This window comes from Nothobranchius furzeri, chromosome 14 (assembly GCF_043380555.1).
Source record: "Nothobranchius furzeri strain GRZ-AD chromosome 14, NfurGRZ-RIMD1, whole genome shotgun sequence".
NCBI lineage: Eukaryota > Metazoa > Chordata > Actinopteri > Cyprinodontiformes > Nothobranchiidae > Nothobranchius > Nothobranchius furzeri.
The window spans coordinates 4,104,549-4,118,344 of NC_091754.1; the positions used below are offsets into that span (position 1 = coordinate 4,104,549).

Below are 13,796 nucleotides of genomic sequence, written 5' to 3' on the forward strand. Positions count from 1 at the left end.
CTGTCTTTTCATCTTGTCCCCTGAGGGGACGGGCTGGTGACAAGACCACTGCGTTTCAAAATAAAAGCCAGAAAGTTGAACAATTACAATTTCATTTACTGGGACTATTGGGGGGCACGTGCCTCCCATACCCTCCGGTTCCTACGCCCTTATTCTACAGATGGGCCCTAAAGGTGCTTCAGAGTTGATGGTGTGTGAAAACAGAAAGGAATGCATCCCTTCAGAGCAAAAAGAAAGCCACAAGCTGCAGCATTTAGCTGTTATCAAGCTCACACACACACACACACACACACACACACACACACACACACGCACGCACGCACGCACGCCTGTGCCTTGTCAGCTACCCCCCTCTAGTGCCGAGCATCCTGCACAGACGCGCGCAGCCTCCAGCCGTGCCGCCGCGCTGCTGCATCCCCATCACCCCTCCGCTGCAGCGGGCTGAGCCACTTCACGGCGCGCCGCCGCGCCAAACACACGCGCTCTGCTGTCCGTCACGACTCCGCGCGTTACCGGAAACGCACCAGACGCGATTTGTTTCATTTTTCAAATAATGCTTTGAAGTCAGCCAAGTTGTGATTACCTCCGCGTGTTTGTCGTTGAGAGGAACTCTGAGTTCACGTTAGGTCTGCTGGAGACTTTCCTGAAGCTCCGGAGCGCCAGCAGGTAAAGGATGCAGCTTCTCCCGCGCCGCCGCACGGACGCCCTCTCCTCCCGGGATCAGTTGTAAGGATCCGGGCTGTCGGCTGCTGAATGTCGCCGCAGACATGAGTTTGAGAACGAGGTCTTGTCTCCTTTCACTCTTTCTTGGAGTCGTCTTCAGTCGCCTCAGCCTCTGCAACCAAGGTGAGCCCGGTCCACCTCAGGTGCTCCTGAGTCCTTCCATCAAGCAGAATAATGACCTCGATAGTCATCAAATACTTCAGAGTACTAACTCAGCCATGTGGAGGGTTAGGGGGGCTGAAACCATTTTCTTTTCAGTTTTTCATAGAAACGCATAAAAATTAAGAAATCATGTTTTAAATCTGGAGAATCCATTAGTGCTCCACCACATAATCCACCCAGACACAGAGATGGTCCGGCTCCTGCGGTCCGATTGATTGCTTTACTTTTGGTTCCGACCAGAACCAGAGAGGGAAGTTTTCTGGAAGTCGGCTGCTAGGATAACATCTGCAGGGATTCTCGTTACCTGTGGTAGTCACACCGAGTGAGGTGAGGCGAGAGTGAACTTCTGCAACATGTCATCCAGCTGCTATCCATGTTTTAGTTGTGTCCCTGCTCCAACACACTTGATTTTTTATCAGTGGATGAATCTGCGGAGCCTAAACCTGCCCAACAGCAGATTCAGTCATCGGGTGTGCTGGACCAGGTAGATCCTCACTCGTTCACGTCTATGTCTTCATGAGGGAAACTTCATGTGGCTCATGGTGGCAGAGGAGTTCAGCGTCTGCCTCGTCGTCAGAAGGTTGCAGGTTTGGTTCCCGCTGTGTCCTTGGGCAAGACACTAAACCACATTACCTGCTGGCGGTGGTCGGAGGGACCCGTGGTGCCTGTGCTCACAGTGAATGGCTGATCATGTAAAGTGCTTTGGGGGGTTCTAGGAATCTAGAAGGCACTCCACTAAAAACTGCAATTCACTATTTAATGTGTTCGTGTGGATTTTATTACATAATAGTTTTCCTTCCATATCTCCGTACACACACACACACACACACACACACACACACACACACACGCACACACACACACGCACACACACACACACACACACGCACGCACACACACACGCACGCACGCACGCACACACTCACACACACACACACACACACACACACACACACACACGCACGCACATACACACACACACACACACACACACACACACACACACACACACGCACACACACACACTCACACACACACGTACACACACACACACACACGTACACACACACACACGCACACACACACACACGTACACACACACACGCACGCACGCACACGCACGCACACACACACACACACACACTCGCACACACACACACACACACGCACGCACACGCACACACACACACACACACACACACACGCACGCACACACACGCACGCACACACACTCGCACACACACGCACGCACACACACACACACACACACACACACACGCACACGCACACACACGCGCGGCTGCTGCATCGGTCTAGAATAGTCCCAGTGATTGTCGGGGGCACGGTGGGCTCTGCCCCCCAGGTCAGGGTTTATTGTTCTGGCTGCTCGGTGAGAGCGACGCTACAGAACCGCCTCGCTGTGTTTTCTGTGCCACGGAGTGAAAGATTGAACTCGTGTCTGCCTTCAACTCCAGTTTAGTCCTTCATATTGACTCGTGCGGGACCTCGAGTGGCTCGGCCGTCTGCGACAGCAGGGAGGAGCTCCGATGGGTGAACAGAAACACTGAAACTGGACATGATAGAAATGTTTAGTTTGAGACAACGTGGTGCTTGGATGTAAACCCTGAAGCTGATGAGAAGCAGCAGAGCAGGTCGGGGGTTTCCATCAGTGTCTTCAAACAAGAGCACTGCGGAGATCTGAGGTTTCACACCACAGTCGGACGTTAGGAGAACAATAAAAACATTTACTTCCTGTAAGTCCTCACGCCGCCGCATCCCTCACGCGGCCCGGCTGGGCCTGCAGACACTTATCAACGACGCTCTACTCCATCATCCTTCAACAGCTCACCATTTCCCAGTGATTCGCCCTTCGATGGTCCTGATTCAGCTTTAGGTCAGCAGCAGAGATGCCATGTTCTCCTGAAGCCCTGGAGACGTTCTGATCACAGGTTCGGTTCCACGTTTCCCAAATCTTCAGTAAACTGTTGTTACTTCAGACATAAACATGGTCTTTGATCAAGTTTTTAATTATTGATTTAGTTAACTGACGTGTTCGCTGACTGCTGGTGAGTTTCACTCCATGCATTTAGCAGAAGACGGCCTTCTGTCTGCAGCACGGTCTGCATCTGAAGCAACTAGAGCACTAAACAAGTTTCACATTTATTGTCACTTTTTTCACTAAGAGAAACTTTTTCATTACAACTTTTGTTGTGATTTAATGTTTAAAACATAAAATTCAGTCTTAAATCATTAGAATGTTAGAAACATCTAATTCCTGGTGTCTCGCCCTCGTCAGCTCCTGAAGGTCTCTCTGAACCAGGGCTGCTCGCCTCATGCCTGTGTCTGCTCCAACACACCTGCTTTTAGGTGACTCCATGGACGTAATTTTGGGGGGGGACAGGGGGGACATGTCCCCCCCACTTTTTCCAAAGTCAAGTTTTGACCCCTGCACTTTTTACCATCCAAAAACAATATTACGCTATTTTAAATTGACACTGGTTGAGCTCTAGGACCAAGCAGAAAATAACCGTTTGTGTTGAAGCCTGTTTCCCATTAGAGAATACTGTAAAGATCCCCCCCCCCCCCCCCCGTGTCCCCCCCACTTCTAAAGTGAAAATTACGTCCATGGGTGACTCAACTGTGTGGGAGCAGAAAAACAACTAAAACATGTCGGCTAGTGTCCCATTCCAGCTCTAAAACATCCCAGCTTGGTCACGGGGAGCCTCGATGTCCAGAAACGAGGCCAGAAAGCTCAGATGAGTGGAAGAGACGGCGCTGCAGCAGGCAGGACCGCTCCTCCATTGAACTACATGCATCATATGAACATTAGCACCTTCCTCAGGGGCCTTTGTTTCTCCCAGCCTTCATTCTAATTAAATACATTTAACTGTTTAGGCTGAGTTGAAAAGGCTAACAGGTACTGAGACTCACGCCCGCTCTGCTCTACACGACTCCCCATTAGTCGGCCAGAGTGAATAGATGTCATGAGCTGTTGCTAGGACGAGTCCACGCGTTGCTCTGAACACAGCGGAGACGTGTTACTACCGGACCAGAACCCTGCTGGAGCATTAGAGGCTGACACGCAGACGTCTGTGGCTGAAGTCCTAGTCAGACGTCTGCGGTACGGCGTTTATGAAGCTGCTGGGTGTTTGGAGTGTTGAGAATCCCGTCATGCCTGTCAGGTTGCCGGTGTTACGGATAGTTTTCCATTTCACAGCATATCATCTTTTCACCTGCAGAGAGCTTTGTTTACACCGCTAAATGACGATGTGTCATCCTCCCAGAAACACACCAAAATCAATTTTCACAAGTGTCTCTTCATCAAACCTGGTTGTTTGTCTTTTAACCAGACTTGCTGTTAGCTGCTCACCGCTATGAGCGCGTAGGACAGCCCCACTCTCACAACGAGGCTCATTATCTAAAAAGTGGCTCACAATGGAGCTTGAACCATATAGAGTGAACCAAAGTGCCCTTGATGTGCACACCTGTCGCCGTGCAGCATCTCTGAACCACCGTCCCACTTCAGCTTCAGTGTTTGTGTGTTCTGCAGAGGGTGTGGACCAGACTCGAGATGTCATCGTTCTACTGAAGCTCTTGATATTTATGGGCTGGCCAGCTCATGTTCTATTTATATCCACCTGGTGGGAGTCCCAGTGGACTCGCAGCGCCGGGCGGGGTTGTGGGTGCTTCGCTGAGGAGAGATGGAGGGATGGATGTTTCCATGCAGGCGGTGTTAGAGTACACCACACGCTGCTGAGATGCCCCAAACACACCTTCAACAACAGGTGCATGCATGCTCGTGTGCACACGCACGCCCATACGTACACGCTCACACACACACGTACACGCTCACACACACACACGCTCATACACACACACACGCTCATACACACACACGCTCACACACACACGTACACGCTCACACACACACACGCTGACACACACACACACACGCTCATACACACAGACACGTGCATGCTCGTACACACACACGCTCATACGTGCACGCTCACACACACACGCGCTCACACACACACACTCATACACACACACGCTCTCATACACACACACACACTCATACGTACACGCTCACACACACACACACTCATACACACACACACTCATATACACACACGCTCTCATACACACACACACGTGCATGCTCATACACACACACGCTCATACGTGCACGCTCACTCACACACACACGCTCACACACACACACTCATACACACACACACTCTCATACACACACACACACACACACACACGCTCATACGTGCACACTCACACACACACACTCATACACACACACACTCTCATACACACACACACACACACACACACACACACACACACGCTCACACACACACACACACACACACACACTCACACACACACACTCATACACACACACACTCTCATACACACACACACACACACACACACACACACACACTCACACACACACACACACACACGTGTGTGTGTGTGTTTTGTTCTAAGTAGAAAACTGGAAACCTGATTTTCTTCACCTGGAACAGACGGAGTGACTTTCAGCTTCTGTTTGGCGTGAACTCGTCCTCGCTCTGACTCGACTTCTTCATCATCAGCTCCTCTTCCGTGTTCCACGTTCTAGATTAGAGGCAGATGCTTTTGCTGTGGTGATCCTTAGCCCAACCCAACTCCAAACCGTCAAAAGTGTCTTTTTTTAATTTGGGTTTAACAGCTTTGTCGCATTATTTTATCCTTTTTTTTCTTTTTAATTTCAAATAAATTGTTTATTTGGGTTTTTTGCTTTTTTCTAGTTTATTCATTACGTTGTCCAATTGTGTTCAAAATGTGTTTTATTTCTAAATTAAGTAGATTTGTGACCCATACAAAGTGGTCCAGCAGAGTCTTATATATGACGTGCCACGACCATTAAAACCTCCCTCTCCTCATCAAGCTCATGTGAAACAGGAAACATGAGAATATGGTGCAAAAGTTCTTTTATCTAGTTTACACGGCGTGAGACCGACTCGTGCACGCCCCGATGTTATCTGTTATAAATGTGAGTGTGGCTCACAGCTGATGAAAACCTCACATCCAACAACTAGAATATTGTGAAAAGATTAAAGGTTCTAGACTCAACATGTCCCACTCTGATGATTCCAGAACACCTGCAGAGCGTTCCTGAGCCTTTAGATGGTCTCTCAGTCTGAGCTGGGCTACTTACATTAATGGACTTTAGCACCAGATTCTCCGTTTTCCACTTTCACCTGCATGCGGTTGTTGGTAGTGTTTTATTGTTGCTGGATATTGTTATTGCTGTTCTGGTCACATAATGTGAAAATGTCCGTGTTAGCCTAAAACATGCTCAGCAGTTGTGAGCCTGCATGAAGCGCTGAATGAAAATAAACCACAAGGAACACCAAAACGGTCCCAAATGGGAAACCAAAGATTTTCTGCAGCTTTTAAAACCTCAAATGCAAACTGTTTTCATTTTTTAGGTGATAGACATGAACTCTGCTTCCTAACTGATGCATCATCCAAAATTTCATAGAGAATCCTATTGAGTTCATACGGCCACACCCACTGGACCACTGGGTGAAATAGTAAATATGAAAGCATAAAGTCCCTGGTGTCGCTTAAAACAAAGTAAATGAAGTCTGTTTTAATCTTGAGCGACGACTATTACCCGACGTGTTCTACTGTAAACGACCGCAGGGAGAAACAAGCAACTATCAGTAATGGAGCATTTTCTTTTGCAGCAACTGTGCTGCTTTCCTGCTCACTCTAGCCAAATGGTGTCCATTAACCGCATTTGGCTCGGCCTGCTTGTCCTCCAGCCTGGCGGAAATGGAACAAGCCCGACATCAGTGGGCAGAAGAGGACACAGAGCTGCTGGAACAAGCAGCCAGTAGAGGAAATATTAAACTAGTGTTGCAGGGAAACGGGGTTGGAGGATAAAACGATCAGCATGTAGTCTCCTCTTGCTGTGCTGGACAGCGCAGTCAATCAATAAGATAATCTGCTGCAATTTCATATAGATCAATGTCCATTTTCTGCACCTAATCTCACACTGCTGTAACCCAGCGTGAGTCATTAAACGCTCTCAGCAGCCGGTCAAGAAAAAGCTTCGATTCTGGTAAACCGTTGCTGTATAAATATCATCTGGTGCTCAGGATTTCATGCTTTTACTTAATTTTTCTGCATTTTTTTTAGGAAAAGCCAATAAACAGTTATATAAAGCTGCACCTTTAAAAGTAATCGTATTTTTGTTCTCACCATTTATTGGTTATGAAATAAAAATAATCTGTTCATCTAATTTGTTTGAAGTCGTTCAACAAAACTGAACATTTAGAGTTCTCCAGAATAAAAGATCATCAGGATAATAGAACAGGGAGTTTGATAAATCCAGTTTAAAATTCATTAGAAATTCTTGATTTTGATGAGTTAATCACATTATTTCATTACTAAAGTGTCATCATGTCATATTTTTCATCTTGTCACAAAATAATATATTCCTTATGTAGGTAACTTTCATGTTCAGCATTTATGTGTTTACATATTAAACCATCTACGCTGGAAAGCTCAGGGAAACGTTTGTTTTTCTCTTCTAATCCATACGTCTGGAAAACCTCCGGCTCACCAGGAGTTCCTGTTCTGCTACCCGGCTCATGGCCCACTTACCTTTTTGTGTCACCGACACGTAAACATGGAGCGTTAAAGTATTTGGAAAGGTTTTACTGTCTGATTATTCCTGAGGAGTCTGTAGCAAAAACACACGTCTGTGTAAGTTTAGCAGTAGCTGGGTGAGTTCAGTAGAGGCCAGGGATGGTCGTAACGCAGGTAGTTGTAACATTCTCAGTTTGACCAATCAGAAATGAGCTATGGTGATGTCATCAATGCAGTTGATGCTCATTGGCAATCTGACCGAACTGACAAGGCCACATGTGTCTGAGCTGAAAACCGTTCTGGAGCAACAAAACAGTTTTTCTGGTTAAAAAGTGAAGTTTCATCACAACAGTTTTTCCTTCATGCTCGTTTTGCATGGCAGGTATGATTGTGGTGCCTGTCTCCAGCGGTCAGTGGGCAATCAGGCAGGGTACACCCTGGACAGAGAGCATCGCAGGGCTACTGAAAAATATGTTGCACGATCATTCAAACTCACAATAAATAACTGGAGTAAGTTGCCTTCTTTGGGCTTTCACTAACCTACTAAAGGTTTCACAAACTACCAACTGTCTTATGGATGTTGATGGTAACGTGGAATATCTAGTCCAGGTTTGAAGAGTGTTGGAGTTTTGAGCAGAACCACATCTAAGGTGGACCAGATGGTCTTAGTTCTCAAATTTGTGTGTTTTTTTTTACTTTAACAAATCAAATAAAGGTTTCATAAACAATGTTTTGAGGACTCTATTAGCGTAAAATAATCCAGTTAAGGTTTGAAAAGTCTAGGTGTTTTTGAGCTGAGCCAATGTGGCCTAGAAAAGTGCTTAAATCGGTTTCCTTTGAATTTTCACAAATCAAATAAAAGTTTTAAAAATCAGAACTCCAATACAAAGTAACTATCACTCAATCAAGTGGAATGGATTTTAGCCAATAAAATGACACTTCTCTGGTCACATGACGCCAGTGAGGCATCGACTCGGTCGAGTGATGTCTTTGGCTTGGATCAGCAGGGCCGTTTTACTCAAGGACGCTAGTACTTTCTTGTTGTACTAGTGTGTGTTCTTGGCAAGGACACCAGGAAGTCCGTTCTATCGGCATTCAACGGCCTTTGGAACAGAACCATACTCCGTTGCGTCATGGTAACACTCGCTGCTTGTTTCTGGCTACGGTTACAAGACCTGATAAAAACAAGTCTAGTTTGTTCCTTAAATAACAAAATAACAGTGAAGCTAAAGGAGAGGATGAGGTGACATCCTTCTGGTGTGTAGTCATGCTAATTACGAACTTTTACAAGCTGATAAATCTCAAAGTACGTGACTGGTTGAAACACCCGTCATTAATTTTCACTTAAATTGCAGTACAACATATGTGTGATCCAGGGCGTAAGGCAAAGCGGGTTAGCTCCGTTGACTTGCATTCATTTTTTTGTTCTTCTGTGGTCACATGAGCCGACCGGAAAGGGGAGAAGACTTACCCCCAAATTCCACTACCTCCGCTCCGCTCCGCCCCCGCCTTCCGCAGCCGCTCGCTTCCGAACTCAATTTTTACTGCTACCCGCTCTACAACGGCTCCGCTCCGGTGCGGAGACCTGAGGGGGGCAAACAAGCATGCGCGGGATTTTCGAGATCTTGCGATACAGTCCGAGCAATAAACGCGGAAGTTAGATCCAAACACCCGTTGTGTGGGAGAAGCATCGGCATGAACTGTTTAATCTGCCCATCATTTGTGTTGAGAGATCAGCAGTGTTTGGATCAACAAAGTGTGACTACTTTGATAGTGGAAACTGTATTTATGGCTTACTTTTGTGCATTTAAACTTCAGCCGCCATTGACAGTTGTTAAAAGTTGTTAAACCTGTGCATATGAAACAAAAAACGCCTTTTGTTTATCGATTTATTGTGAATAACGGAAGTTGTGCTTGCTCCCTTTCCTGTTGGGCGGTTGTGATTTCTGTCCATTTACTGCGGAGGTGTTCCGGCGTCCGGCGAAAATTGGATCGATTCTATTTTTGCCGGACGCCGGAACAGAGGGCGGCGCACGGCGCCGCACTGCCGGAGCACGGCCGCAGTAGTGGAATTGCTCTGATTGACTACAACGGGACCGATTTTGCTCCGGAGTTCGTGCCGGAGCGGAGCGGAGGTAGTGGAATTTGGCGGTTACTCATCCATTCACACCCTGGTGATGATTAGCTACAATGTGGCCAGGTGTGACTTTGTATCCCGTCACTCCTCCATTCACAGTTTCTACAGTGTAGCCATGTTACTGTGTATAATTAGGACAAACTGTAACGGTATTGTCACACGTAGCGTGTTCTCAGCTCATTTGACAAGGTGACTAGACGGGTCTTGTTTAATATTTATGAATTTTTCCGAACACTTTGGGGTCTCTGTCTGCTGTTTATTCCATCATGATGTCACAAGTCAGGGAAAAATCTTCTACTTTATGGGATGTGCTGATGTGTCACTGGGGAGAATTCAGGCAGACTGCTTCTTTCCTCTGTAAATCTTTTTTCTCTTAGAGAAATCCTCTTGAATTATTAAAATCTGCTGCCCTTGCGAACAAAAACAAATATTGACAAGGTTGAAAATATTTTACAATTAAACTACATTATTTTATAGTATTCCTGAAAGTTTAACATTTAAATGATGCTTTAGTCAGAATTTGCAGCCCCGGATCGGATGTAGTAAGTAAATTTTTTTTATATAGCACTCGTCGCAGACAGAGAAATCACAAAGTGCTTCACATAGATCAGAATAAAACAAAATCACAAAGTCATAAATAATAATCTTGAAACAGAAATAAATTTAAATCAGAAAAATTAAGTCATACCATAAAACAAATGAATGATGATTATAAATTCAAGTTAAGAATAAGAAATAAAAGACTTGTGTAAAAGCAGCCTTAAGTAAAAGGGTCTTCAGCTGTTTTTAAGTGTCCAGACAGTCAATGCTACGTAAGGATAAAGGAAGATCATTCCAGAGTCGGGGTGCAGCAGTCTGGAAGGAGCAATCTCCTCGACTTTTGTATCTGGTCTTTGGAACTTCTAGAAGGTTCTGGATGGTGGACCTGAGGGCTCGGGTTGGAGCATAAGGCTTTAACAGTTCAGTAATATAGGGAGGAGCTTGACCATGTAGAACATTGAAAGTTATAATCAGGATTCTAAAATGAACTCTAAAGTTAACGGGTAACCAGTGCAGAGACAATAGAATAGGAGTGATGTGTACTCTTCTGTTTGCTCCAGTTAGGAGCCTCGCTGGACCAACTGAAGGCGGTCAAGGGCTTCTTTCTTAAAACATGTGAAAAGTGTGTTGCAGTAATCTAAACGGGAGGAGATAAAGGCATGGATAACCATTTCAAGTTCACGTTTTGACACCAACCTTCACAGTTTGGAGATATTTCTTAAGTGATAAACTGTTTCGGACCTTCAAGAGGCATTGATTGGTCAAAAACACCCAAATCCTTCAAGTTTGAGATGATGGCAGAAGATAAAACACTACGTTGTTGACTAATCAGGGGAACCATGCTCTCAGAAGCAATGATCATTCAGTCTTTTCATCCATAAAGGAAATGCATAACCAGGTGTGTGAGGCTGATAATTAAATTAATGTTGTCTGATTGCTTACCCCTTTTTTTTTTCTTGTTTTAGTCGTGCTGCTGGATACGACGTCAGTACTCGGAGAGCTGGGATGGAAGACATATCCGATAAACGGGGTAAGAAGGGCAGCTCTGTGTTTGTTTTTACTCTGTGGAGCATCTATGAACGGCCACTGCAACATTAATGAGATCAATTGATGTAAGCAGGTCAGGAGCAGCTGCTGTTTCGTATCCAGAGATTCTGATTTTCACCTGGGAAATACGACAACTTAGTTTTATAATGTGTTTTAGTCTCAGAGGAAGTCTTCTGTTTGTAATTCAGCCCTTTAATCCATAACTTTGGTCTCATTTATCTCTCTGCCACAGCATTTAGTTAAATATTTGTTTTACATGGTTTAAATATGAGTTACCTGTTAATATTTATTTATGTTAGCAGAGTTTAAAAAGTCACGGCGTTAGACTATTTCCATTTGATCCGCTCAAGATGAGACTTTAGTTGGACCAGAGATCCAAAGTGCCATTTCCGCTCTCCGACAACAAACGAAAAACTAGTTCAGATGTGCAGGAACTTAAAAAGCATTTATAATATCAGAGAAATACCTGGAAGAGGATTAGGGCCACTAGAAAAAAAGAATATCTTCTGAAATTTAAGTCAAGTCTTTTGTCCTTTCTGTCCTTTCGATAAATATCTTACGTTAAACATTTTAAACGTTTTAGAATTTTTGCACAAAGTACAGTGAATCCGTTTTTATTATGTTATTGGATGTGTTGGGAGTAACGCCGTTTAAGTATAACAGCGTTTCTAACGGCGTTCTTTTATAGGTAACGGAATAATCTAATTAATTACTTTTCCCGCCGTTGCAACGGCGTTACCGTTACTGGGGACGGAAGGTTGTGCGTTACTATGTGCTTGTCGAACATTGAGCAACAGTGTGAGGCTTTTTGACCGCCACACATCAGCTGCAGCATGGGAGAGAGAGGTGTCGGTAACGCACTTACAAACACGATGATGATTGGCCGGGTGGGCGGAGACCCTCACTGTCTCAGTCACTGCCTGCTGTAGACACAACAGAGCAGTGATGGTAATAACGCCGTTTAAAATAACCACGTTAATAAAAAAATATTTCTTTCTGTAACGAGCAAACTAATTAATTACGTCTTCTTTTATGAAAACGATCGTTTCTGTTACTGATAAGGAAATGTGTGCGTTAAGCAGCGCGGTGTGTTGAAGCTGTCATCAGCTGATCAGGAGCTAAAGAGGCAGATGTTTTCACCCAAGAGCATCACGGCCCGTGAAGAACGAGGAAGACGTGATGAATAGTCTACGGCTGCAGGTGTGGATCTGCAGCCGTGCCCTTCTTAGCGTGACAGCGGGACGTCCCGAAGGTCCGCTCACCTGTTCACCGCTCAGACGTCCTGATCTTCTACCTTCCTAGATCATCCAGCTGTAACCTGTTTCTGATCATGTCTTTAGTCCCGCTGTAACACTGATGCATCAGTCTCAGACGTCATGGAGCTCAGGTGTTATTAGAACTACCTGTGTGTGTTTACCACCCAGCTGCAGCTCTTCTGTGGTTGGGTCTGACCCAAGTTAGTAAATGTGAGTCCTCCATCAGGCTTGTGCCTCTTCTAGTGTCATTTTAAAGGATTTTATTTATTTATTTAACCGTTACTAGATTAGCAGCAACAGAAATGCTAAAAACACACAATTATGTGAAGCTGGAAAAATTAGAATACTGTGCAAAATTACATTTTTTTCTGTAATTTAACTAGACTGAGAGACCGTTTAAAGGCTCGGGAACCTTTACAGGTGTTTCTATTTGCAATTTTAAACTGTAGCTGATTGGGGTCTTGTTGAATATCACACAGTGACCTTTTAATAGTCTAGATAAGTGTAATGTTCCTGTTAGTAGTTCCTCCTGTTAAGTGCTTATTTATTTAAATTATTCAGGTTTATAAAAAACATTTGGACATACATTTTATTATGTTCCAGTCATTAGTCATTTATATTTTACTATTGTAGTAATTCTTGCATGCTTTAATGAAAAAAAAACACTAAGTAGTTATTTTTGTTGGTAATTAGTTACTTTTATGATCTTGTAACTCAGTTAGTAACTGAGTTACTTTTTTGACAAAGTAATCAGTAACTATAACTAATTACTTTTTTAAAGTAACGTTCCCAACACTGGTTATTGGATGTTATTTGCAGTATTATGTATAAAAATACAGACACAAAATCTTAAAGGTACTTTTTGCGTCATTCTGTTATGAAAATCCAATGAATTTATCACATAAGTAGAAAAGTTGCTTAAACCTGCATTTCTTATTAAATTTAATAACATTTTTAGCCAAAGTTTTCAGAACGACCATGGTTAGAGCTGGCTGCAGAACCCTGAATGAGATTATTTTTATTTTTTAATCACTTCCTATTTCTCTCTATATTTATTTATTTATTCATATCATTCATTAATTCATCCAGTCAGTTTTGCAGCTCATTGAATACCCACTTTCACATGGAAATGACTGCCTCTGGCTCTGCAGCACGGTATTTCCACGAACCCTGGAAACTGCTCAAGTGTCCAAATTAAATCTGTGCTGAAACCATAAAATACAGATGCTCTGAAAACAATCTGAGATTTTCTGATCTGAAGCTCATTTTGT

The 13,796-nt window shown here is 44.4% G+C and overlaps 1 protein-coding gene across 5 annotated transcripts in view; it reads left to right on the forward strand.

Moving 5' to 3' along the window:
• Positions 1-361: 361 nt before the first annotated feature.
• Positions 362-13,796, forward strand: part of LOC107372839 (ephrin type-A receptor 6) — a 398,636-nt gene continuing 385,201 nt past the window's right edge. For 4 of the 5 annotated variants that reach the window (XR_011516160.1, XR_011516159.1, XM_070543905.1 and 1 more), the window contains exons 1-2: positions 362-846; positions 11,188-11,252. Coding sequence is in view for 2 of the 5 variants with exons in the window: in XM_070543905.1 (XP_070400006.1) it covers positions 768-846; positions 11,188-11,252 (144 nt within the window). In the remaining 3 variants the exon portion in view is untranslated. Of the gene's footprint in view, positions 847-11,187; positions 11,253-13,796 lie in introns of those variants that run through there. The other variant, XM_070543906.1, reaches the window with a different exon arrangement.